This window comes from Zootermopsis nevadensis, unplaced genomic scaffold (genome assembly GCF_977971745.1).
Source record: "Zootermopsis nevadensis isolate Lab colony 2312 unplaced genomic scaffold, Znev_1.0 Znev_ptg000013l, whole genome shotgun sequence".
Lineage (NCBI taxonomy): Eukaryota > Metazoa > Arthropoda > Insecta > Blattodea > Termopsidae > Zootermopsis > Zootermopsis nevadensis.
The window spans coordinates 14426289-14454000 of NW_028259145.1; the positions used below are offsets into that span (position 1 = coordinate 14426289).

At 36.5% G+C, this 27712-nt stretch overlaps 1 protein-coding gene across 4 annotated transcripts in view; it reads right to left on the minus strand.

Annotated features, from left to right (window-relative positions):
• Positions 1-664: 664 nt before the first annotated feature.
• The window catches only part of LOC110836873 (uncharacterized), a 39104-nt gene continuing 12056 nt past the window's right edge, over positions 665-27712 (minus strand). For 3 of the 4 annotated variants that reach the window (XM_022078545.2, XM_087348729.1, XM_022078546.2), the window contains exons 2-5: positions 20164-20218; positions 12677-12801; positions 8098-8277; positions 665-6750 (exon numbers count right to left, since the gene is read on the minus strand). In XM_022078545.2, coding sequence (XP_021934237.1) covers positions 6608-6750; positions 8098-8277; positions 12677-12801; positions 20164-20183 — 468 coding nt within the window. In that variant the 5' untranslated portion in view covers positions 20184-20218 and the 3' untranslated portion in view covers positions 665-6607. Of the gene's footprint in view, positions 6751-8097; positions 8278-12676; positions 12802-18239; positions 18369-20163; positions 20219-27712 lie in introns of all 4 variants that reach the window. The other variant, XM_087348730.1, reaches the window with a different exon arrangement.

Below are 27712 nucleotides of genomic sequence, written 5' to 3' on the forward strand. Positions count from 1 at the left end.
GTTGTGCTATCCTGTGTACAGGTAGAGGCCTTGTGTCAGGCCGATTACTCATCCAAGGAGTCCTACCAATTGTCTATAGATCAAAGCCAACAAAAGTTGGGACCCGCAGAAGCTCAAGGCTCTGAAGAATGAGTTGTCCAAGTACCCAAGTAACCTTTGCCATATACTTACTTTTAAAGTGCTGTGAAATTTAAGAATTACTACACCGCACCAAAACCGCCTTCTCACCACAGGGATTTTCTCATGGCCGGTGTACCTAGATGGTTTATTCACCATTGTCATGAAAGTTCCACATTATTGTCTAGGAACCATTATTGTGAAAACACACAAGACAGTCATCTTCATACTTGCTGCCATGACAACCTGAAATCTCTCATAACCAACCTTGTAATGGCTATGGCTGAATCTGAAGTATAACAGCATGTAACACATATTCTTGGATAAATTAAATATTTTTACACTCTACATACATGAAAAGCAAATTCAAGACAAATAATCTGTGCACAATGACAAAATTAGACATTTACAATTTAAATTTTTGTAAGTAATTATATAACTGCATACCAGACTTCACATCAGGAAAGAATAATCACATTTTCCAGAATGGCTGGAGGAATGGTACTATACTCAAAGGATAGAGAGAAACAGAATGTATTTTCTTAACTCAACTGCAAAATGACACGCCACATTTATTATGTTCATGTATATCACAGAATCATACACCAACAAGATCTGGTACCAACTTCACCATAATTAAAACATTTAAATATATGATACTTTAACAATTTAATTAAATATATCATATATCTAATACTATAAACATAATATATTTGACTATATCAACATGTGTACTGAATTTAGTGTTAAGTACAGATGGTTAAATTTGATAATTTATTTGTACAGCTACTTCAATGCATGCTTAAACAACTTTTATGTAATAACTGTCTACTCCAGCCACATGTATTATTACATAAGTGCTATAAATATCAGATCTACAGTCATTACATATCATATAAAAAATAACATACACCTGTATCATTCATCAGGATTACTTGTCCTCAGTATGAGATTGACTTGCTATCACATATAAAGACTCCTTACAGTGGGATAAATACTACAAAACTGAAATGAATGTCACATCAGCTTACAATCCAGTCTAGTCTTGTGGCACTGACTGGCAGGCAGCCAAAGATATACTTTCTTGCCTTCACACAGTAGCCTGCACAATAGAAAATTAAAGTATAACATTTATAAACAATACATATGAGTGAAGTGGAATGGAACAGACATATAGGAATTGTCATTATGTATGTGATTCATGTTCAAAATTGGATTTATATGGCCCATTTAAAATACAACAAACTATGTACAGCATAATTCTTCTAGAGGAGCTGATAACCAAGAACCTGGTCAATAAACATCCCACTTTCTTGTAACTCACAGTTCATTATTGTTCTCAAGAGCTTGCTATGTAACCATAACCTGTAAAGATTTAATCCAATCCATCCTATCCAACCTGATTTCTTTAGAAGTTTGTTTTTATAGCATGTTCCAATCTACATCTCAGTCACCATTCCCTTTTATTTTTCTGACGAAGATTCTGAATGATACTCGGCAAATTTACAATAGCTATATTGGGATATTTATGTATTACTCTATATGGACTTCTGAGTAAAGCCAAATACTGTAATTTTGTGATACCAACAGGTTCCACTGTTTAGCTGTTGTTACACATGAATCTTGTCAACTGAATAAGTGGTCGCTGACAGTAATAAGACAAAAATGCTCACCAGTTCTAGTCACAGCTGCATGGAGAACCATGGACCCTCAACAGAGATTCTATTACATTAAGACATGAAAGGCAAATAATTTAAATATAATGTATTATTCTACTTACTTTTACTTCTAACATGCCGCCTTGATTTTAACTACATACTTTTTTTACACTTTTCTTCCACTGCACTGGAAATCTGAACGTTAATAAGAAAACAAAATATCTTTAAACACTATAATTCAGTTGCCTACAAGTTGTATATTAATTAAGATTTGTCATATATTTTCAACTTTACACCACATGTAATATAAATTATAATGATAACTCATGAGAGAGAATAGCTCAGTCAGTAATGTGACTGGCACCAAGCTGAACAACTGGAGTTTGATTACTGGCATGGTTTTACTCTTCACCACCACATCCACAAGAGCACTGGAGCCCACTCAACCTCCTACACAATGAATATGACAGACTCCTTCCTCAGGTATAAAGCAACCAGAACATAAAGCAACCAGAACATAAAGTGACTACTCACATCTATGTAGTGTTGAGGGTAAGAATTTGTGGAGCTTTCATCACCACTTCCCCATACGTATTCATGGGTGGTATTTAAAACACTATTAAATCATGTGATTGTACCACTCTTTGAGCATGCCACTGCCACAAGACTCACATACATAAAATAAAGTCATTATTTTCCAGTCAATACTAATACTACATGCTTTAGTGTCTAGGCAATTAACTAACAAGACAACATAGATGTAATTAGTAAAAATAATACTAGCAAAATTGTTAACTCACGTCATTTAGCAATTAATATACTGTGATACTCAATATCAATTTTAGTGCTAGTAGCATCATAAGATGAAACTGCAAGAGAAGACAATGTTCCTTTCACAAAACATGGACATTCATATGGAACAAGGGCATATTCTTAAGAAACATCCAATCAGGTCTCTCACTGTTGAGTGCATTCCTAAGATTTATCATTGTCAAGTGCAATCCATAAAATACATGTGTAGGGGAAAAAATTACACGTTTGCTGTGAATAAAATAAGTCAATATTTACATAAAATGCTTCTATGACAAATACCATTGCAATGACAAGTTTCCTTAGTGGCAAGCATAATGTAAAACTTCATATGAAAAAAATTAATTATTTAAGATTAATAAAAAATCAAAATTTGTTAATTCATTCCTGAGTATTTTCCAAAATACCAAGTTTTTGTATAATGTAAAACCAAATTTTGACACTGAATACCTGAGTATTATCCTAAAACCAACCTTCTGTATGGGAGATCTATAATATGTCAACACCTAAAGTATGCTATGTGAAAGCCCAGCACAATACAACTCAACAAATTAAAATATATACTAAGCGGAAAGTCATGAACCACAAAATAAAAAAGAATTTGTAAGATTTTATTACATGTTTTATATCAACAAGGAGGGAGATGTAAATGGAGACATTCTATTCTAAAACATCTTGCAAGAGTTTGTTATCTGACATACTGAGGAATGAGTCACCCACTTTATATTAAATTTATTATTTCCCTGGAAGTTCCAGAAATTATAAAAAGGGGAATATGAGAATCAAAAGCACAACTGAGAGAAGGGAACCATTGATGCTTCAACAAAGGACATGATCACTGGACTACAATCATAGGAAGACTACTTCGAAGGGAATTAACTGCATTAACTGCCTGGACCTTTAGTTTCAGTCCCAAAATATTAGTCACACATTTTGAGCAGATTTCAGAAAACAGTCTTTCATTATGCGGTCAGTAGAGCTGGATATTGCCTGATTAACACAGATGCCAACACAGTGAAACAAGGAACAGAAAGAGCTAATTTGATTATTGTATTTATTTGTGTATCTGTCTCCATCATGTAAAATACTCCACTCCTATTTACTTAGACATGCTGGTTATCACTGTTTACATTGTAGTCACCATTAGTACCCACACCCCTTCCCAGAGAACTGATGCTAAAAACTTCCTTTGCCTAACCATGTATTCAAATTTGTTAAACCAATTGGAGCCACTAATATAATTTCTATTGTTTATGGTGTAGTCTTTCATCTACTTCTCTCCCACCATCCCAACAGACTGATTGCCAGTCTTTGTGGTAGGAAACAACTTGGGATGTCTCAAAACACCAAGCTTAAATAATTCAATAACCATCCTCATAACTGTCAATCTCATCAGTTTCTTAATGGCGGTATGAAGGACGAAAATAATAAAAATAAATGTCAGCTATTCTGGACTTACAGCTACCACCATCAGAACACAATACAAAACGAAACAAAGACAGAAAGGGGAAAAAAAGAAACAGGAAAATATTATCAGGGTAACAGTGTTTATCATGTGACACATAGCCATGTCAGCATTACTTAAAGCAGTATGTATGAATGTAACAGCAAGATTCAGTAAGTAGCACAGTTACACACTGTGTGGAATAAGCAAGAAAGAATTATAGTAGGTGCAAGCATGAGTGACATGAGGAAAAATATAATTATTACATGGCCCAGTTCAAATTATGCACTGTGTCATTAGTCCTCCAAAGGAAACAGTAGCTATTTTAAAATTACATTTTCAATATACTTCATTCATACTACAAGAGAAAATAAATGAAACTGTCCCACCCTTGTTTTAACATAAAGCAGACTATGCAAGAAAACTGGAGCAATTATGTTAGAATATATGAATATATAATGATAACACACAGGTGAAATTCTAGTTCACTCTATTTCTCAACTATACCTTAACATAAAACTTCATAGTCACATCATTAACACAGATTTTGTGTTCAATTCAGCACCCTTAAGGGTATGCATATTCTGTAACACTTGTGTCTTTTTGGGCTTTCACAAGACTACAACATTTTTGTGAAAAGAATTGTATCATTTAACTCTCACACATCTAGGCTTTATCAGAATCTAATATGATAAGTCTACAGATATATAAATAGAAATACTGGTATGGGAATAAATTCCAAAGTATGCTGATACAAGTCTGATTCAGTACGTGCCATTTTCACAACAAACTGGAAAATTTGAAACCAGTAGCTTGGGCAAGAGGTCTACAATCTGTATTTGCAGCAAAATTATAGAAGTGGCACTTATGTTTCTGCATACATAAAACACAATTAAATAATAAGCATATCCAAGGCAATTATTGATTGAAGTGCAATCTCATTTCAACATGGTTTAAAACTTTTGAAATGTACTATGAGTTATACAGTAGTGTTAAGTTTTTCTATTACACATTTTAGGACTTCATGTCATAATGTTGAACAATATTGTGTAAGAAACGAGTAAACAACTTCCATATCAAGTATTGTTTGTATCTGACTGAAATATTTATGGGAGAGATATTAAATATGTCTGCTATTACATCCAATCAATATCAGATAAGATTATTTGTTGGTTTGTATGTCTGAAAAATGGTAGGCAGGTCAGAAGAGCAAGCAAAGGTACCTAATTCAAACTGTTTTTACTGTATGTAGTTTACAATACTCTTATGAGACTGTGTTCAGATGGCACATCTAGTAATACAATGGTAGAACACAAAAGTTTAATGCTAAGAAATTTTTTTTCTTAAAATACACACATCTGCCAATCAGTTACTTCAGGCAGAATCATAGGGTTGATGTGTGCATTCTCTGACCATGTATAGCTCAGCTGTAGAGTGAAAGCATGTGGAAATTGAAGAGTAAGAGGAAATAAATGAATCACCTGCCCAAGACTAGATATGCCACTATCTAAACTACTGCATTATCTTCTCTGGCTTGTTTCAGTTTATTTACTAAACTACTAATACTGGAAACTTAAATGGCAATAAAAATAAAAAAAATGCAATAAAATAATAATAAATATTTTCATGAACATTTTCTTAACTTTAGATATAAGGTTCCTACATGAATACTCAACTGTTGTAGGGCTAATTTACAAAAAACAAATGCACATCTTAGAAAAAGAAATAAAATCATGTTCATTAATATATTAATTATAAGCAAGAAGCCAACATCAAGTTAGGCCTTATACTGTTGTTACTTTGACTGCTTGTGCTATTTGTTTAACAGTGTCATGATGAAACAGTCTTCTAGTTTCACAGCATTTTCCCTCACATGTTATCTCTCTGTGTCAAGTTTCATGACTTACTGCAAATAAGAGATAAGTAGATGATTGTATGATCTCCTCTTTCTCATGCTTTACTGCTTCTTCATCTAACACCAGATGGTATATAACCTGTGCAGTTGAAACAGAATAATTAAAAAACCTCAAGGAACATCCATTCATCCAATACAGACATACAAATATAAAACACCTCAAAATAGTTTTGACATATCATAAATAATGTTTCCATGAACACTATTTTTCACCAAATGTCACGGTTAAATGAAGAACACTACTACTTTGTATTCAGGAGGATCTGAGTTGAATCTCAGTCCCAAAACTGGCTATCCTTATTTGAGGTCTTTCGTTGTTTTCCTCAGTCCCATCAAGCAATGCTCGGATAGTACCTTAAACAGGCCATGATCACTTCCTTTCACATCTTTCAGAATCATAATTTTTATCATCATACCATCTGGTGCAGTTGAAAATCATCATTAAACAACTTAAGAATCGATCAATCAATTAATCAACACTATTTTCCAGCCTATAACTGAATAATAAACCAAGTAATGTTCCAAGAGGAGAAAAGAAGAGAGAAATACACAACTCTGGTCACCGAAATGAAATCTGTCTGCAGCAGGAACCTGGCAACACTGCCAACAGTCTCTCCCAACTGAAGCATAATACTGCTCCTTCCATTAAGTTGCCAATAAGATTCAACTTTGGTCTATGCCTCCTGCACTCTTCTCAGGCTGATGAGGGGATACAGATTCTGCTGACTGAACACCAGAACTGGATGATGAATCACTTGTGTAGTTAGCAGAACTGCCTTGGGTGTCACAGTGGCCTGATGGTTTGTCTGCAGGAATCCAGAATCAATAAGTTCATCAACTAGTTAATATACAATAACTATCACTCAGTACACTCCCTATTCACACAGCTGTGGTAGAGGAACAGGTGGCCTAGAGTATTTACTACTGTTTCTATGTAATGTCAGCTTTTGTTTGAGTTGCACAACACAAATTCTCGTTCTGTAATATCAACTCTTATTCAAAGTTGTTTTGGCATGTGTAGTAGCGGTGGGTGGGTGAGTAAACTGCTTTGTCACCTCTGAGTCCATAGGGGTGGTTGTACAGTAACAATTAATAGACTTGCATTGTAAGAAGCTTAGCTATGTAATCTATTTCATTTGTACCAAAAACAAGAATTGTCAAACAAGTTTTATGTTGATTACTTATCACTTATAGTTTATACAAAAATCACCTGCAATACTGTGCTCCAGTCTGGGGAAATAATTTATGAATTGCACTCCCAGTGACCAAGAATGTCATTCATTAAGACAGTAATTTGATCAATACTAATCTCCATCATTACCCAGACCCCAAAGTTACACCTTCCAGCTCCAGCCAAGTCCCTATGTTCATAATCATGAAGTGGCCCTGATAGTCTGAGGCAAACCTATGAGCTATTATTTTAAAAAAATCTTCTTCAAAGAAGAAATGCATATCTATGATTGCCTTCATAATCTCATAATTTATGACAGGATGCCTTTTAGCCTCAATGAAATGAACATATGGAAATCATACAATTAAGATGATTGTCAGAAAATAAAATATTTTCCTGGCTATGGTGTTTATATTACAAACAAGACACTATAAATAATATAATTTAGAATAAAATACATAAGAGTTTTAAAATATTAAAGTGTTTCTTAAAATAGTATAAAGCACAGAAAATTACTTCCTTCACGGTCTTACTTCATGAAATGGTAATCGCTTCACCCACAGTGAGGTGAAGCAGATGGCATTGCAATGTTACTGCCACCATAACAGGAGAAATAATACTCACATGTTTTCAATTATGCTACGTTTATGAGGAATTATCAGAAATAACACACACACACACCACACTTTGAAAAACAGACCCATTAACTAATTTTAATTACTTTTGTGTACCTGAATATGCTGCTACATACTTCAATTTTATTTTATCTGAAATCAGGTTTATTTAACATGCTCACTCACTTACTCACCTCTATTTATGTGATTATTTTCCTGTCATTTTATTCTACATAAACTGTTCTCTTAAAGCAGCACATACACATTTAACCTACAGAGTTAATACTATTACAGAGGTTTAAAATATTTATTCTGAAATTTAAACTAAACAAAATTTCAATCCATAAACTATTTAATGTAATAAATACCATTAGTTGATAATTTATCAAAACATTCTGGGAGACTGCTAGTGCTTGTGGCAGCATGCTCGCCCCTGATGTCAGCCAATGCATTTCGACGCCCCGTTCGGCCTGATGAGAGGAATGCCTCCACTGGGTCTTTATTTGAGTCTGGGGACTGCTCTGTCATCACGGCCAGCATTTTTGTCACTGCAATAATAATCACATTCATCATAACTGGGTGTTAAATCAAAGAAAGTATATGAGATTCCATTACATCTGTTAATTCAATTATAAGTATTAGACAAACCCTTACATATCCATCTTTATTATTTTATTGCTACAGTAATACTAATTAAAAGTAACATTGGATTATATTCAGTACAAGCACCATGGCCAAATCATAAATTACAGTGTAACTAGTCAATCTAAAAAATATTGTAACTCACTGACATAATCTTCTCAGATTGTTTTTAAGCTTGGCTAATGATGATTTTAATATTTATAATTCCTCACAGTTGATTCTCAAATGGTAACAGTGGCTGACTCATCATACCAATATTATGCTGAACATTTTAGTTGTATGACCTTTCAGGAATTTATTCTACTCCTATCTTACGGTGACTGAGATGACAAATTTTCATTATACTGACAGAATTTAAAATCAGTAGTAGCTACAGCTGGTATCAAACACAGGACCACCAACATAGTAAGATAGTACACAAACCACAAGACCACTGGTGCAGTTCAAGAATGATTGTAAGAACTGTTTCTATGTTTATTTATAGTTACTGCCTATGTTATAGAAGAGAGAGCCATAGGCAGCCCACACTGATGCTTGGTTATATCATGACCTGTTCATCTGTTGATTTTAATTTCCTACAGATGAAGTTTTCTTCTTTGTGGATAATTTTTGTTTGTTCCCATAGTACTGAATGTTCTTTATTCCAAAAGAGTATACAAATACACATTTCCAAAGCACCTATAATCCATTATTATATCTTAAGCTAAAATTAGTATGGTCAAAAATTATGAATAATCATGCCAAAGATACATATTACAATCACAATCAACACTCTCTTTTACATTCCACATTATACTCATAAAACACCCTTCATTACTTGATGACAACATGCAAGTAACTCTCCAAAAGAGAACCGTATAACCATAACTATAAGCAGTACCAACATGAAGGCCTATTATTATCATGTTGAAGGAAGAGAACTGACAATGTGCTTTACAAAGCCATGCACCACACTGATGTTAGACGATATCTAAATACAGTGCTTTGTATTAAAAGAATTCATTAGAAAATCACGAAAAAGATCTTCAAGCCAACTGAAAGGTGCTCTTATACCAAAGGTTCTGGATTTTACTGGTTTTTGAGAAGATGAGACAATCTTGCAGGGCAATGTCTGTCTGAATGAGCAAACAATATTTGGTAAGACAAGGATTCGATTCAATTCAATTCATTTATTTAAGTGTTTGCCAACAGCAAGAAGCCAATAACAGGCAAACACTGATAATACATACAATAATACTGAAGAAATAATTAAAAATACAGATTAACTAAACATATACAAGTACAGTATTAAATGTAACAGCCAAATATAGGCAAACCCAAAACAGAAACAATATTATACACAAAGAAAAATAAACAAAGAAATATAAATAAAAGCAAATAATCCACATAGGGAACACTAATACAAATGTAAAACGTTAACAAAATACAAAAAACAGATAACCAAGCTAGATCATCTATCAAGATAACCTATCTAGATCATTTCCATTATTGAGAATGTGCCCTCAAGGGAGACAATGTTTATGCTAAATACGTCCAAAGATTTACATATGTCATGACACACCTGGCTGAAGGACTATGTCTAAGTGCACTGCTCACACTAAAAGTAGAAAATTCTCTTATTTGCCTCGCCGGCACATGTATACCAACAGTGTCCATAATGGAATGGCAATTTATTTTGCCCTTAAAGACATTAACAAGAAATAACGCATTGAGAGGTCAACATCTGGAATAGTGTGTTCTAAGATTAAAAGTAGATACCATCAGAGATCACATTGACACCATACTTTTAAATCTGTTCTCTCAGTTAAATCTCTTATCTATATTATGGAACAGTTGATATATGTACAGGATGATCAAAAAGTCACACAACCCATTCTTGACATATGTTCTATTTGTCAAAAAATAAATTACAATGAAATCAGAAAATAAAAAGCAATGTTACATTAAGTGTTGGAAATATCCACCACGATCAGCAATGCACACATTCACTTTTTTCCTCATGTCTGATGCAACCCTGTGAAAAGTTTCTGCAGTGACATTTGAAGTGCACATCTCAATTATTTTGTTTGTTCCTGTAATCTCCTCATTAAAACAAGGAACTGTGGTCTTGGCACCTTTCTTGTTAAGAACTAAGTTTCCGAGCTACATAAACCATCTTCACCGGGTTTCAACTCAGGACAGTTTTCAGGGTTGTAGCATTTTTCTCACTATCTTCTGGAAGGGGGGGAACTGCTTTGGTGCCTTTTTTTATCATGCTTACTTCTTGAGCTACAGAAAGCACCCTCATCAGGAATTAAAACCAGGACACCTTTTGTGGTTTTGGCCTTTCTAAAATATTTTCCTGATATAAGTTTGCCACGTTTGAGGCAAATTGGTACATCCCTTCTTGAACTATATATTCAACATACACACAAACTCACAATTTCAATTTTATATATGAGATAAAAATCAATATTAAAAATTCAAACACTCATATAAGATTCGCAATGAGAACAAATAAAGGATAGAAGATGGCTGTCTTCTGGTGGTTCTGCCATGTAGTCTGGTAGAAGTGTACCTCCTACCAGACTACTAGAAAATAGCCATTTTAAGACACTCTGCCATAAAAACGTCAAATCCTAAATAAAGAACACTTAGAAGGCAACAAAGGTAGAAGGTCTGACTTTACAATAATAGCAGAAGAATGTTCAAAAACTGTTTTGAACAAAGTAACTGAAGGCACAACACAGTTCAAAGAAAACATAAATAATAACTTGGTCAATGCAGTTTTCTGATGATATTCTTAGGACTAAGATTTCTTTTAATGGAACTAAAAATTCATGTAATAGTGTTATTTTCATGTGTTCCCTTCCCTTGGCCTCCCTAGAATTTAGTTACATGATCTTTTGCCCTTTGACTACAAAGTATCTCAGACCATGAAACCACAGAAAACAACAATACACTTTGCAGCCACTCCCCATCCTCCCTCCCTAATCAAATTCAGGGCACAGTTCCTTCCCTCTCTGCCTCAGAACATTCAGAGCATATTCCCTACCCCTTCCTTCAGCACATCCAGGTAATACTCCCTACTTTCCCTCCTTCAGCACATCCCAGGATTACTCCCTACTCTCCTTCCTTCAGCACATTCAGACACACTCCTCATTCTCCCTCCATCAGCAAATTCAGAGTATATTTCCAATCCATCCTCTCTCGTTCAGTATATTCAAAGCATAATGTCACCACTCAACCCAAGCTTATTAGTCTCACCTTTCTTTGGAGAAACCTGTTTATGCACATCTTGCTGATAACATCATGCAAGCTTCATGTATTAGAAAGCACATTTCTCCCCCCTTCCCAACATATCACTGTACATTATATAGTAAAAAACTGCAGTTTTAAATTAGCTGTTTCGTGCGAGCAAACCCATGCAAACAATCTTCAAGGTCCTTGAAAGAATTTGCCTTGTGAAAGACATATGATGAAAGGATTTGGGAGGAAAATATGTAGAATGTGTCAAACTAGGTTATGGGAATAAAGACTATAGTTTGAACCATTTTCAATACTTTGTATAGTTAAAGATATCTGAAGAAAATTCATGCTTAGGATGAAAAATTTAACCTTCTTAAAACTATGATCCTGAATTTCTCTTCTCCTTCTAATGGTGACTTAGTATTAGTACAATGACAAGTTCAAAAGTCAGTTAAACATGTCATATATTGATGAAAAAACTTGATTTAAGAATAAACATTCACACCAACAAAGTGAATGTTCTTATTTTGTATCATAATACCTACAATAAGTGCATGGGCTAACTGAATCTGTGTACTTCTTCCATTTCACTTAATACACAGAACATGGACTGGCACAGCTCAATCAGTATAGTGACTGGCTACAAACTGGACAACCAGGGTTTGATCCCCGACAGGGACAGAGGACTTTTCCTCTAGCCTCTGCATCCAGACCGGTTCTGGGGGCCACCCAGCCCTCTATCCAATGGGTACTGGGGACCTTTCCCTGGGGTAAAGCGAGGCCGGGCTGTGATGCTGACCACTTACCCCCATCTAGTGCCAAGGTCAAGAATGAGTAGGAGATATACTAACACCCCCCCCCCCCCCCACCCCAAGCACCTACATGGCGAACAGTGGGGCAGCTTTACTTTCACTTTTTAGACAGAACATGGAGTTATTTAATTAATAATAAAATTCTGTGTCACAACTTCAACTAATCTGTATTATGAACTGTATGATAACTGAAGGAAAATCTGCAGGAAGAAAATTATTTCAGAAAGGTTGGATAAACTGGAGTGGGATAAGGCAAACTCCCTACCTGATCTGCGAGTCAACAGCCTACCCCTTCGCGGGTGAGAGTGTTTAGGAACTCGTACAACACCGGGCACTGTGGCCCCTCTCGCAGTTCTGGGGCTCACCTTCATTTTCTTAATGTAAAACTCTCTGCAAGGGACACATCACATAACATTCAATCTTCACCATTTGATCCACTCAATCATTAAGCATCTCAACTCAATTTTTCACTGTGATAAGGATCCAACTGATCACAATATTCACACATTTTCTTGAAGAAAATTCAAGAGCACATTACAACCTCATTTTCTTGTATGCAATTCAAAACTAATAGTTATTGAAAAAAGAACTTGTAATATCTGATCAAATTTCACATAAAATGATTCACATACACACTTAAAATTTACTCCTGTATACATTGGTTCAAGGCTGTAAATTCAAAATTGGAATATTTTGGCCATAAGAAAATATACATTTTCTTCACGGTTAGAAAATTCATAGCAAGAAGTGACCTGAACTACAGAATATAGAAAATAGTGACGCTAATTACTGCTATTTATTTCATTAAAATGTGAGTGTTATGCACATATTCCCCAAGATGAGAAAATGTGATATTTTGGAACAGTGAGCTTCTAGTATTCTATAAATATTGTTTAGGCAATGTGATGAGTTATGGATACATATTTTTTCTGAGTAAACTACCAGAGAATTTATTTTAGAGATAAAACCACTATTTTCTGTGAGAAGTAAAGCAGTTATTTTGTAATTATAATAAGTATTGTTTATGCTGGGTTTAGGACTACTGTTTCCCCCATGTTTTATCTCCTCTGTAGGTAGAGACCTTGTAATGAGGTCAATTCAAATTCCAATGTAAATCAGAGTAGGGCAGAGGGCCTAATCCATGATAGTTGAAGGCAATGAAGCATAATGAATTATTCTCAGGCTATCAGCCATGTCAGGTGGTTTAATGGATAAAACACTAACATTTCAAGAACCATCTTCATCCTTATCCTCAGGATACTAAAGAATTCATTATACTTAGTCACTGTGAAAGCTTCAGATCATGCAGCATATAAGCACTTCATACAGAATCAAAATCATCTGCCTATATGTTTCTACACCAACATTATGTAACCCAATTTGAAAAGCATCATCTGATTATGAAGTTGGACAAGAAGCATAACTGGATGCGTTCTCCATTACAGTATCTGAAAAAGGTTTAACTGCAGAAAAAGTGTACAATGGTAATTATGTGACATTATTGTATTGCAGGAAGAAAACATCCACAAACCCATAAATGTGCTTCATATCTTATCCTGATCAGGGGTTCTAGACTGTACTTCAAAATACTGTATATTAATTTAAATACATCACAAATTAATGTGGTCATTCATTACAAGTGGCAATGTTCTCTGGTGCTCATGAAAGGATCTTTCCTATTGTCCTGGACATAACTCCATCTCCTATTCTTATCCCTTGGCTCTGACTAGCCAGTCCCTCTGACTGATCAACATCCTAACTCTATATAAACCATCCACTTCCTGACCCTTCTCATTTCAGACCTGAAGATGGTGACATTATATGTTCCTCTGAAACACTGGTACAAAGACTACGTACGATGCAACAGCCCAAAAGACCACCATACCATACTAACATTGCCATGAAAACCACAAATTCCAGATTATTAAATACAGTTTGCAACATTTTTAAGAAAACTATGAGATGAGATTATTTTCCCTTCCAGCTGTAACTAAGTAATTCTCTGTCCAAGAAGCCCTAAAGATGGAGGCATACGTTGCTCTAAAAACACTCTTTGGTACAACTCAGATCACATTTCATCAAAATTATTTTCTGCGGGTTAAAACTGTAGCACTGATGTTGCATATATTACTGGAATTTTATTTATTGTACAATGCTTAGATCCGTATTAGTTCAGAATGTACTCTGCCACTATCTTTGGTATTTTCAAATCCTCTTTATTCTAAATTTCTCCTAATAGTTATATAATGCACACTAAATTGAGAAATCATCCCAATTAATTACTATCCCAAAACAACATTCCATGTACTTTCCACTAGTTATCTGAAATTTATTTCACTATAGTGGAAAGGTCAGGGGTCATACACCCTTCCAATCATGCAAATATCAACAGCAGCAACACAAAGGCATGCAGAAGCCCGTCCAGTGTATTAAACACAAGTCACTGCACCATAGCACAGCTTTATCATCCACTGATAACATTCTTTCACACATTCTAAAAACTTATAAAAAGTTAAATACAGCATTCAATTCCCTGAGGCTAAAGCAACTGGAGCATGAAACTGACCTCTCAGCTCTAGCTAACAAAGAGGTTAGGAATGTGATGAGCTTCATGACCTGTATAAGCCTTCACAGATTGGTGCTTAGGCACTTTCTACCTTCCATATATGTCCAATGGAATATATTCAGATGCTTTGCAATATTCATTTGCTTGAAGCAGTGGTTGAAGTAAAACACTGCTATGGCCAAATTCAGTGTTCGTTAAAATTTTAATTTGGATGCTCCAAAATATGAAAGAAACTTTAATCAAAGGAGTTCATTATACACAGACACTGTGAAAGCTTCATATCATACAACTTTAATCAAAGGACATGTGAAGGAAAACATAAATTTATTCAGGGCAAGCATCAAATAAATCTCAAGACTGGAATGAAACCTGACAATGCTTTAAATCTGATTACTAACCAAATAACTAACTATTACCTAACCAGATAACTAATACAGTTGCAGTTAACAGAAGCAGACTAAGCTAACCAACCAGGTTCTTGGTAACACAGACATCACTAATGATACCAAAGTCAGCATCACTGTACATGAATCTGAAAAGGTTCCATCCACCTACAACTTTCTTCTTAGTCATCCAAGTGTTTGCTTTCAAAATGGATAACCCACCAAACTTCAGAATGCATTTCCTTCTCCCACTCCAGGCATTATGTCCATCTAAGTACAATCCCCATATTGAACTAATCTAAGAACATTTAGTTCCCTGTATAAATTTATAAGTTCAATGTTATTTGATGTCCTCCAGTTTCCACTTACTGTATCCCTCTTAGGTCCTAATATTTTACTACACATTTCGATATGAAAACTCTTCAATCAAAGTAAAGGACAGCATATAAAACCACAAAAGAACTGGTAAAATTATTGTTTTAAATACATATGCAAAAGATTTCCAGGGAGGAAACAGCCTAACTCTGGGAGACCGTTAATCAGTGACTTTCAGTAAAGTAATGATATATAAACTCCAGCCCCATTTGTAATGGTTACAGAATTATGAATGTTCAAAGTTAAACAGTCAAGAAGCAGTTGGTAGAAATGATTACGTACAACTACAGTTAAATGTACATGATCTTTCTAAAAATACGCTTGAGTTTTAACTACATGTAATTACCTAACTGTGTGTTAAATATCATTGTACTTGGTTTCCTTGAGATCAGTAGTCTTGGGACAATGTGATGCCCCTGGTGGCAATGCCATGATTGCTGATCACTATCTCCATGTCCTAGAATAAGAATTTATTCAATTTCTCCAAGGAATAGGTCTCAGTGTCAGAGAAAGATTTTTTCAACAGGATGGGGCTCTGTCACACACTGCTAATGTATTGTTGGATGAACTCAATGAAAATGTTGATGACATACTTCATCTAATCGTTTTCCTCACACTTCTGAATATGGGTGATTCTGGCCATAATACTCTCTAGATCTGAAAGATACAGTTTACTAAAACAATCCGCACATAATTGAATAACTGAAACAAAAATTTCGGCTGCAGTGATCAGCACCAGAGAACAAACTGCTGCAGTCAGTGCGTCGATTCTTTGGCTGGCTTCAGTTAGGTCTGGAGATAAACTCCTTTGGTAAGTGAATGGGTAGGCCTACTTGATGCCGTCACGGCTGTTTCGTACTACGTTCTGCTATGACAATATAATGTGGGGCATTGATCATTAAAAACATAATCCCCACTTCTCCTTAGAAAAATTAATTCCATTACAAACTCGTGACTGCTGTAACAAGGTCAGTAAAAAAACAGACAAAAAGTAAAGCAGTCCCGCTCCAAGTCATGTAGATCGCTTGGGGGTGGGGGAGTGGGTGTATAGCTCATAGTCATTCTTCACCTCGGCACTAGATGGGGGTGAGTGGTCAGCATCACGCCCCAGCCGCGTTTTACCCTCGGGAAAGGCTCCCGGTACCCATTGAATAGGAGGCTGGGTGGGTCCCAGAGCCGGTCTGGATGCAGAGCTTACAGGAAAAATCCTCTTCCAACGTTACAGATCGAACCCCATTCGTCCAGCCCGTAGACAGTGACTGTACTAAGCTAACTCGGCTAACGCTGTTAACTAGGTGACGCGAAATTTTATTACTGTTCTCTCTTATTTTGGGCACCAGCAGCGCTTTTCGTCAGAGTCGTGTAAATGCCGAAGAAATTATAAGATACTTAAGTTCATTTAAGCTAGGAAAAGAGATTCCTCGTTACCTGGGGTGACACATAAGCTTGCGTCGGTCCTGGTAAATTTCATATTTACAAAGTTACGGACATTGGACATTTCGCCATGTTAACATCAAGTTGTGAGCGGAAGAGACGACATCCAGCTATGGAAGGTAATTGTAAATCAGGACCGTGCAGAGGGAGGTGGAGTGCGCCAGGGGCGTTGTAATTTTAACAATCGAATGAATTTAAATGCTAGTTTTGCGCGGTCTAAGGCATCAAATGCCAGGGATTCCAAATGTGACGAAACGGTACAAATAATGCAGCAGTTACATATTTCAATCTCTCCGGCTCTGCCAACCTGCGCATTCGGTTGAGGTTTGCTTGGGTAAATGAGTCAACCACAGTCGCGGGATTCTGGAGTAGAGTCCTTCTTGAAAGCTGACAGTTGCTCGGTCTGTCTAGCCATTTCCACGCCTATTATACACGAGGGTTAATTTCCGTGTTCACAACAGCCCGCAACTCGACCCTACCCTGAGCCAGGTGTAGCCAATTTTAATATTATCTCCAATCTACGCACAGTTATCCACATGATCAATTCCCGTCAGGTTCTCTGACCACAACTCTGCTCGAATTGCTTATTACTCCGTCCTTTCGAGTCACATGTCTCGCCCACATCCTCTTCCTCGATTTGATCACTCTACAGTAGGCCTGTGGCGCAACTCTTCATGAACTTGTAACATTCTGTACTAATGGAGCAACTCATTTGTCACCTACATGTCACACGTCTTCAGAGCTTGTAATGCGTTCCTTCCAATGGAATCATACATATGAAACCAAATTAACAGAAGGGGGAATATGAAAGGTAGCCTTGTACTACAGCATTTAGGTCGTGCTTTATAAAAAAAAACTATTCAGTAAGATTTAAATCCCCACACAACAATCTTATATACAGTATATAATTTTATGGTGACCTGTTTCAACGGATATTACGTCATCTTCGGGCCATTTTTCTATGTTAAAACTACATACGTATCAGTTTTATGAAAGGAAAAATGCAGTTTCACTCATATCACCAGAAATTTCATAAGCTGTGTATAGAAGAGCTTTGCGCAGTAACTTACGAGCAATTCCGTCAGTTTGATCGATATAGTGATGTCTGGCACGTCAGCTGTTCACTATTCTGGCAGACAAGCCTCGTCAGAACATACAGATCAGGTCGTACTGTCACCAAAGCCATGTTTGGATAACCACTGCGGAATGCAAGTTTCCCATATTGTATGAAAGGAATGCGTTGCAGCTTCTTTTGAGGGTTAGCCATAAAGTTAATAACACCTCGCCGGAAATCAGAGCATGTTATAAAATGAAATACATGGGCTGATACAGATCCCAGGGTATTGAGAAAGGGGAAAGAAAGAAATGCAACGAAATAACAAAGTACAAAGCCTTCTGCTGGTGTAGCGGCAACACTTCTAACTACTATTAAACAGGCACCAGTTTGAGTCTCGGCCCGACTGCCATCTATCCTGACTCAAGTATTTAGTAATAATGTTAGCCTATATTTATTCATTAAATAAAAGTTAATTAAAACGTTTTCGGAAAATTTTGGACCAAACATACAAAAATATGCTTGGTACAATTTTAAAGGTATGCTTAATACTAGGGTTCGAATGTTCATGACGTCATATTTTAATTGGGGCTTCTATTTTGATTCTAAACTGAAATTAAACACTAAGTGGGTTATTCTAATCACAATTATGCTGTTTTTATTTTGCATATAAATGCATATTTAGGTAATTTTTATGTTTTGGGTCATATTTGTAGTTAAATGCATATTTTGGTTATATTTTGAGGATAAAATTCATATTTTACTTATATTTTGGGTACAAAATTCTTACTTGAAACTACATTTCTCAGACACCTACAGTGAATCCTTCAGTTAATTAAGATGCCGAAAGTGAAGTTCTGAAAGTGCGAAGTTAAGAGGTTTCGTTAAAGATCTGGCGAGGAATATTTTAGTTTTGATGGAACAATTCTGTTCTGTAAGGGACTTAATGTGCGACAACATTGTGCTACGGCAAAACATAAAAATAAATTGAGCCGACAAACCAGTCATCAAAGCGAGCAACGACTTCTGTTCGATAACACTGAAACACCTTCACCATCAAATATGACATCGGAATTTTCAAGGGACCTGTGTGAAATGATGGCGTCTACCAACTGAACAAAGTAAACAATGAGCAGTTCAAATTCTTCTTGGAGAAACACATGAATCAACACTACGAAAACACTATGTGCCTGCCTGTTATGTCGTTATAGGCACGCTCTTTGCTAATCGCCCTGGTGACTTATTCCTTCTTCATACAGTAAACCACTCCTCTATCGCTGTACTTTTCTATTAAGATTGTCATTTGAGACCTTGAAAATGCAAATCGTTATAAATTGTAATGTTGCCAAGAAAGGAGAATGAAGAAAGGTACTTGATATTTTGAATTTCGTTTATTTATTTGTGATTAATGAATTTGAAATGCATGAAAGGCTCTATCTTAAAATTTATTTTATTTTATAGGAGCACATATTCTCAACATCTGATGCTGATCCAAAACGAGGGATTTACAACTTAAAGCGACTAAGGTTTTTAATTAAAATTGCTAGGAAATCAAGTAATGCAATAGTTATATGTGCACATGTAAATAAATAACATGATTAAAATGCAAAACCCTTTTTTTTAATTTTAGTAAATATTTTTTCATAACAAATTAGGTCATATTTTGCCTTTTCTGGGGCATATTTGCATGCATATTTCTCGGTTTTTTAGGTCATGAACATCCGAAACCTACTTATTACCTATACACATGGTTCACTGCGCCATCAAACCATTTTAGGTAAAAAAAAGTTAAAAAATTTTAAATTGCTTACTGCAATAAATGTAACTCCAATGAAAATAATATAAGTTAAAATCACTTGGTAAAGGGAACTGAATGTTCAAGACAGTTCAGAACACGGTACTTTTTGAGAGAAGGAAACGGACAGTAATTTGTCACTCACATCAGCCAACCATTGCCCATCGGTCACCAGCACAGCTCACGGCCACTCAGCGGATCTGAAACATAATCAAACACTTAAACAATGTGGCCTGTTGTAGCCGTCACAAAATTTCTTGCTTCACAGTTACAGTAAAATTGTACAAAGCTGCAACACGAACTGCGGGGCCCAGGCGAGTGAAGACAGCTCCGAACTTTCAGCACGTAAAAGCTAGAAACTCTGTAATGTTGGCCCGGTAAGGGAGTTCAAGTTCTTACATGGCCTTTAAACCATTATGCTTCTACAGAAAGTTAGTACTACTCCACTCTTCACAGTTCATCTGATATTTTAACGGGTGCTACGAATACGGGACCCAACAGTTCAATAACAGTGGATGCTATGAGTTTATGTTTCGGTGAACAGCCATATGAAGCACTATCACGTCTTGCCGGGTTAGTATACGGAAACTTGTGTTATTTTTGGTTTACTTAACGACACTGTCAGTAGCTCACATACAGCGTCGACTGATAGGATGATCAATGCATAACGAATTGAAAGGATAAGTACGTACACGGTTGTGGCCTAATTTAAGAACCACCAAGAATTTTCGTGACTGAAGAAACCCACGCAACACCTCAGTCAGAACAGCCGGTCTACGGGCCGAAATTTGAACTCGGAACGTCCCAAATTCGAAGTAGAATTACTAACCACACGGTCGCGACGTTAGGTAGAATATTGACATGGCTGATGTAAAAGCCTGCAGTTTATTCTTGCATTAACGCTTTATTTCTTAAAATGTAATTTCGCTTCGAATCTATATTAACGTTACCCCATTGGTAGGCCTAATCATAATAACGCTACACGTGGAATTTTAAGAGTAACCTGTTACGTGACGCGGAAAATTAGATTCCATATGAATACATCAAAAAGCGTACAACACTCGAACACGCAGTTTCCTCGTTCCCCATCCCCTCCCCCCAATCGGAAAATACCACATCAGTTTATGTGAGAAAGACTGGTGACCTGTGGGTAGCCACCTTGGATTTTACAAAAGAACTTGGTACAGGTACATCACTTTATTACACTGCATAACCTACACCAACTCGGATATTTCCAGAGCATATTCGATTATACACGTGAAAATAAATGCGAACAACTATGTTCTGAAGCCGGAAAAATCGACTACACGCGGTATGCCAAACATGCTGCAGTAGCATACGAAAAATATCAACACTGTTTAAAATTTTAAATACGGTCCTATATGATGTCTAATCCGTGCTGATATTTTATTTAAATATCTAATATTCCTTTAATATGTTATTATAAAGTGTAACTTTAAGCTACTATTGTATGTTAATGCTTATCTTTCCGATGATACCTCATTACATTACATAGTTTGTTCATAAATAAAAATCATTGCAGCATGCTTATGATTTTATTGCTCAATAGTTTAATTTTCCATGACTGTGTTCCCATATCCCCATTAATCCCACACAATATTATGTTCGTCCAACGCGAATTCACCGAACGCGCCTCTTCAGAGACACGTGCCCCTCGCGTAGGACGAGGGTTTACTGTGCAGTATGGGCATATCAGCATCCACGTGACTGGGAATAAAACATGATCGCCCTGTCTCCTCCAATTTGTTTCCCGTGCACATTCTGCGAGCAAATGTAGAAAGTTTTCCTTCTGAATAGAAATTATGTTGAATTCTGAGAAAACTTTGACGTACAGAACGACCAATTCAGCACGCCGTCACACTTACTGTCTCGTAGCGTAGGACATAACTTTGCAATCGCTATGGTCAACTTCGGAAGAATACGGCAAATATTTTTGATTTGAAGGTATCGCCAAAACTCGATAAAGGGAAGTTCATTTTCAGAAACTGATAGTCGTTCAGCTGATCAAGAAATAATTATTCCCGCTTCACAGCCTTGGATCGCTATCTCCGTTTGCCCCGCCTGTCCTCCCATACAATGCGTGGCAGAAGAAAAGGCAAAAACAAAAACAAAAACATTGTTTGGAGAGACAAAATTATCAGTATCTTTCTATTTCAAAAAACTATTTACAGTGACATCCAAAACTTAGGCCTTCCAGGTCTCGTTCACTTCGTGGCAGGAGTAAATCAGTTAAGAAAATTTAAGAACATGATATGAATAATTATTGTATTTTTCCAAATGTTTATAAATATGTGATGGCCTTTCTTAAGCACCTTATATTTATTAAACAGACACCAAAAAGTTCATTATCGTGTTCCCAAAATACTGATAACACTTCAATCCAGTCAACGCTTGAAAACCAACATATCATCTCATATACCCAGATATTTCCACAAGCGTACCTCTTATTGACGATTTCCAACCATAATTTTACGCAACAACTGTTTCGTGCGTCTTAGAAATTCCATCATTGTAAGGTTAGGCAAATTTAAAGTTTGCACAAATCCGGAATATCCTGACGAAAGAAACCTGACCCGCATTCAGCAATATTTTTTATAACAAAGTTTGAAAATTCTTATTTGAAAAGAAACATTGTGACCGGAATCAGATTGTTTCCTAATGATGTAAATAAAAATATGATCAAACGCGCGGTAAATTTTTTTAAAAAAACAACAACTGTGAATTCCTTCCCAACGAAAAAAAAAACAAAACTTTCAACATTTTACACACACTTGCTATGCGTTTACTAGAGCGTGACACGAATAAAGAGGAAAACGATGGCTGGCTTTGTAAAGAGCTGCTTTATACACGAACTGCTAGAATGTCGACGGGCTGGATCCAAAACGCAGACGACTTTGCATGTGTTAATATTAACTAAATTAACGACAATGTATCCTGATAAAATCCAACCCGAATTTCAAAACCGCACAATCCAAAAACTAAATTAACGACAATGTCTCCTGATAAAATCCAACCCGAATTTCAAAACCGCACAATCCAAAAACCTCACGAGGAAGGAAACCAGCAATTATTAGGTTCTTCAATATGAAATGTAGGATTTTTGTTTATTGTTGTTTAAGATAATCTTTTTCTTCAATAAATTGAACCTTTCTATATATCTTACATATAATTTTAAAGCATCGGCCATCACCTTCATGTTACGACATACGTGAACTTAGTTACGCCTGAAAAAATAATGAAATGCCTCTAAGGAGAATGGAATACATTAGCGACCATATGCATCCGTTACGTACATCTTCATACATGCCGCCCCTCGCCACAAAGACAAGTAAACTACACAATTTATAGTACTATCACAAGATCGGAAAATTACATAAGGCTGTCACCTAATATAGTACAGGCTACTATGAACTGAAATAACACCATTTTGTTACTTAATCCGTTATGATTTACAACCGACGTGTTTTATAAGTTTTCCTTATATTTACGGCAGTGTGACAACATCAACTACCTAATAACTCAAGGGAATCGGCCACCTTTATGGATCCCCTACCACGTTCACACCAGCCCGCCCCTTAGACCCTATCCTGAGCCAGTTTAATCCAGTCCAAACTCGTTAATAACCATTTAAATATTCTCATCGAAACTTTGCCTTCATATCAGAACTGGTCTACTCTCTTCGGGTAATTTTAATGGCATTTCGTATTACTTCCAGATATAGAAACGTTGTTGGTTCTATAATGATTACTAGTGCTGTTTCGTGCCAATTTCGCAAGTTTCGTACAAAAACCAACTGAACAAACAACTACGCGCCCGCATCATCTTGATTAGACTATATGCCGTACACTGCTGTGGAACAAGATGCTGTACCAGCACGGCGAACGAGATTCGTGCACTACAGTTCATACATTTCGTGGAGGGTGATAGTAATTGTCTGGACAGAGAAGAGGAGACGGGAACAAGGTCTCAAGCGCAGCCTGACGAAGAAATCGGCACTGCTGTGACACAAAATATTTTCGGAAAACATTTGAAGTAAAATTGTTATCATTATTCATACTACCAAAAGCGTTCTTCGCCCGGGTGTTTCTTGAAATAAACCATACTGAAATAGTGAAAATGCTACGATAGCCTTACGAATACATACTGCTGTTAACCACGACCCGAAAAGACTAGGCATATAATATAATGAATGGTCGCCTATTAGTCAGAACAGAGGCGGATAAACCAGTAGAAACGAAATGATTTTATAAACGAGATTTTTATATGGCTCAGCTATATCACAAAAGAAAGTATCTAATGACTTCGTACTCACCGCTGTAAGAACCTCAAATTCTATCTGATGCCTATCGGTACAATTGAATCACAGTATCAAGGAGCTTCAAAAAATGAACCAATGTGAACCCATGACTCATCTGTTTGAGTTCTTCTGCACTTTTCCAGGCACGCTATTCGAAGTTGAAGAATGTAGTGGCATTCCATTAAGACAGATGCTGTACTTTTATACTGGCCCTAATTCGTTTTATTTGTTCACTTCAAATTCAATCTTCTCTTTGACGGAACTTAGAAGTTTGCACAAAGTTAAAATTTCTTTTCTCAAGCCATAATGTTCTTCTCTCTAATATTTATCATAGTCAATTGCTATTTCCTTCCAGGGATGGAGTTTCCCTGGCACTAAAACTTCTCCAATTTTTTTCTCAATCTCTGCATTTGTTACATCCACACTGTTTGTACACGTTTTAGTCTTTTTCAAGTAAAATTATAATACAGGCCAACAGGCAGGTAATAAATCCCCCGAAAATGTGACAATTTTCGAATATTTGGGGAACGACACAACAGTAATATATAAAAATTACATTCACGACGAAACTAACAGCACAGTAATTTCGAGGACTGCTTCCTAGCATGAAATTCATAGTCTTCTGTCTCCAATTAAAAACATTTAAAATATCAAAAACTATAAATGTGACGACTGTTGTGGTTTCTTGCGCTGCGAAAACACCTTCATCAACGATGTCTGAGAACAGGATGCTGAGGAAAGTAGCCTTGCTTGGAACGAAGATGGAAGTAATTGGAGGATGGATGAGACACTCCATACTTTGTACTCTTTACCAAACAGTATTACGGTCATACAACTAAGCAGGGAAGGGGCGGGTGGGACAAGGAAAAAGCATGAGAGATGAGATATACACAATTTTGGCAGAAAATCCTGAAGAGGTCGCTTGAAAGACCTAGGCGTAGATGTGAGACAACAGTAAAATGGATATTAACGAAACAGGACGTACAGGCGTGGCACAGGGTGGAGTCCAGTGGTGGGTAATGAACCAACTTGGCGACAGGACCCTGCACCTTAAAACTACGAAGTTACATTTTCGTTATACCGCGCATCGGACACAATCTAGCATGTGTTCAGACGAAAACAACTTGTATGTCACATTGGACATACGTTGAAAACTTGTTATTGCCTTCCACTATTTTCGCACACCGATCATGTCCGCTATTAAGAGTAATATCCATTACAGGATACAGTGTACCAGTTCTGCCCGGTTTGTGTACATTCCTAAAAGAGCCCAGTACACGACAAAGCGAGACCGTGTATATTAAGTTCCAAATCGTTATTCCTGAGCACAAGAACAAAAAGGATATATTTATGTCAGCATTTTTCATCAACCGTACAACACTGCTCTTCAGTTTGCCTATATGGTAACTAATTAACTCACTTCTTTAGATTCATATCCAACCACAATTGTGTAAAAGTACAAATCACGGAGCTCCTCGATAAGTAATCTTCACAATCCTCCTATTCCTTCTTCTCCCTTAAGTCTAAATATTATCTTCTGCGCTTTTTTTACAAATACCCTCAGTGTATTCTTCCCTAAGTATGACAGAAAAAAGGTTTTCGCCCATTTAAAACAACACTGGCTTAGTTCAATATAATTAAATATACTGAATCATTGTAACTGATCTAAAACTGATGACGATATGCTGTTCAATCAGCTATTTGAACTTCATGAATAAAAGCGACATGTGCCACTGTCGATCCACATTACCCAGCAATGTACGAACATACGCAGGTTTAAATGTACGTGCAAATTCAACATGCATTGTTCTATGTCACCAGTACAGACATACCAACAGGCAGACTCTATTCAAACAGGCACAACAAAACAGTTGAAAATACAAAGGGCCATGGGACACTCTACAGCCTCCCTCGTCAGCGGGTACTTATGTCCTGATACAGACTGTTGCACTCAGAATGCACTCAACTGCACTCAACTCCTACACTCAACAGTATATATAGTCCGCGCTACTGTAAAAGCGTCGTTAAATAAACTATAAATAAATCAACTCCCACGTGACACTGGGTTCTTGGTTCTTCGGAATATTTAACATCAATGTGAAAACGGGGTACTCAATCTCTTATGCTTATGATTTTACTGGTACGTAGTGCCTAAGACGTCTACAGAGCGCAAGGTTTTTTACCTATCGAGCACCGAGATTACGGAGTCGAATCCTGCTCTGGGCATGAAGAAGTATATATATAAAACGTATTTGATGTACCGAAGTCCTTACTGAAAAGACAAAAGTCACTCTGCTAGCTAACAAATCCCTTGCCTTTATAGATCCCGAAGACTCATTATCGTGATCACAGGAGTCCACCACAGGACCGTATCCTGAGTCAGACGAATCCAGTCCGTATCCTTACTCACCATTTATTCAATATAAATTTGAAAATTATTCTCCCAGTCAGGTCTAAGTATCCCAAGTAGTCTCTTCTCTTTAGTATTTAGAACGAAAATTTTGTATGCTTTCTCACCCTCCCCATGCGTTTTAAATGTCACGCCCAATCATCCCCGAACCTAATAACGACTAGTGACGAGCACACATTATGAAGCTCCTGCCAATGTAATTTTCTCCATCCACACAATAATTGAGGTACTGTAAAATATGATTTATGGAAAAGTACGGACGTCTGTTACCAAAACCTTTTACACTAAATGTGCACCGGTATGTAAATCCATAAACGTGACTACATACATGCACGCAGATGGGGTGACTTTCGCTTTCTCGTAGGTCTGCCTTCTGTTTCCAAATTCAAGTTGTATCAATCAACCACATTACAGGAAAATGTTCATGTCAATATGTCACTTCTGTATTTAAATGGTCAGTATATCGTCTGTCAGGTTTATAGTGACAACATGAACAAAAACTTCAATATTAAGTTGTACAGATTAACTGCGTATCTGCAGGTAACATTCCCTGTTATAACACAACACACTATGCTGATGAAAACATTATTGAGAATAATAATTTTGCGAAACGGTCTGCATCATATGTCATGCTATTCCTTCCAATTACGATTCTAATGGGCATGATTATTACATTTTCTGCAACTAAGCTTCGATACTATGTGCCGAATTGCCGCTTCAAATGCATGAGGACAGGAAATCGTGCTTCACAGCAGGTTCGAACCATGATTTACACGAAGCTCACGCGATAACACATGACGTCAATAGAATTCCATTAAGAGCGAACTTGTAAAACTTATTCCGACGTAGTGTGACACCTTCCTGTACTAAACGGGCCTCCCATTATCAGGCACAGACCGTACTCCTGCTGAATAAGAAGCAAACTAAAGTAAGCAGAACCCCAAACACAAATTGTTTCCTAACCCC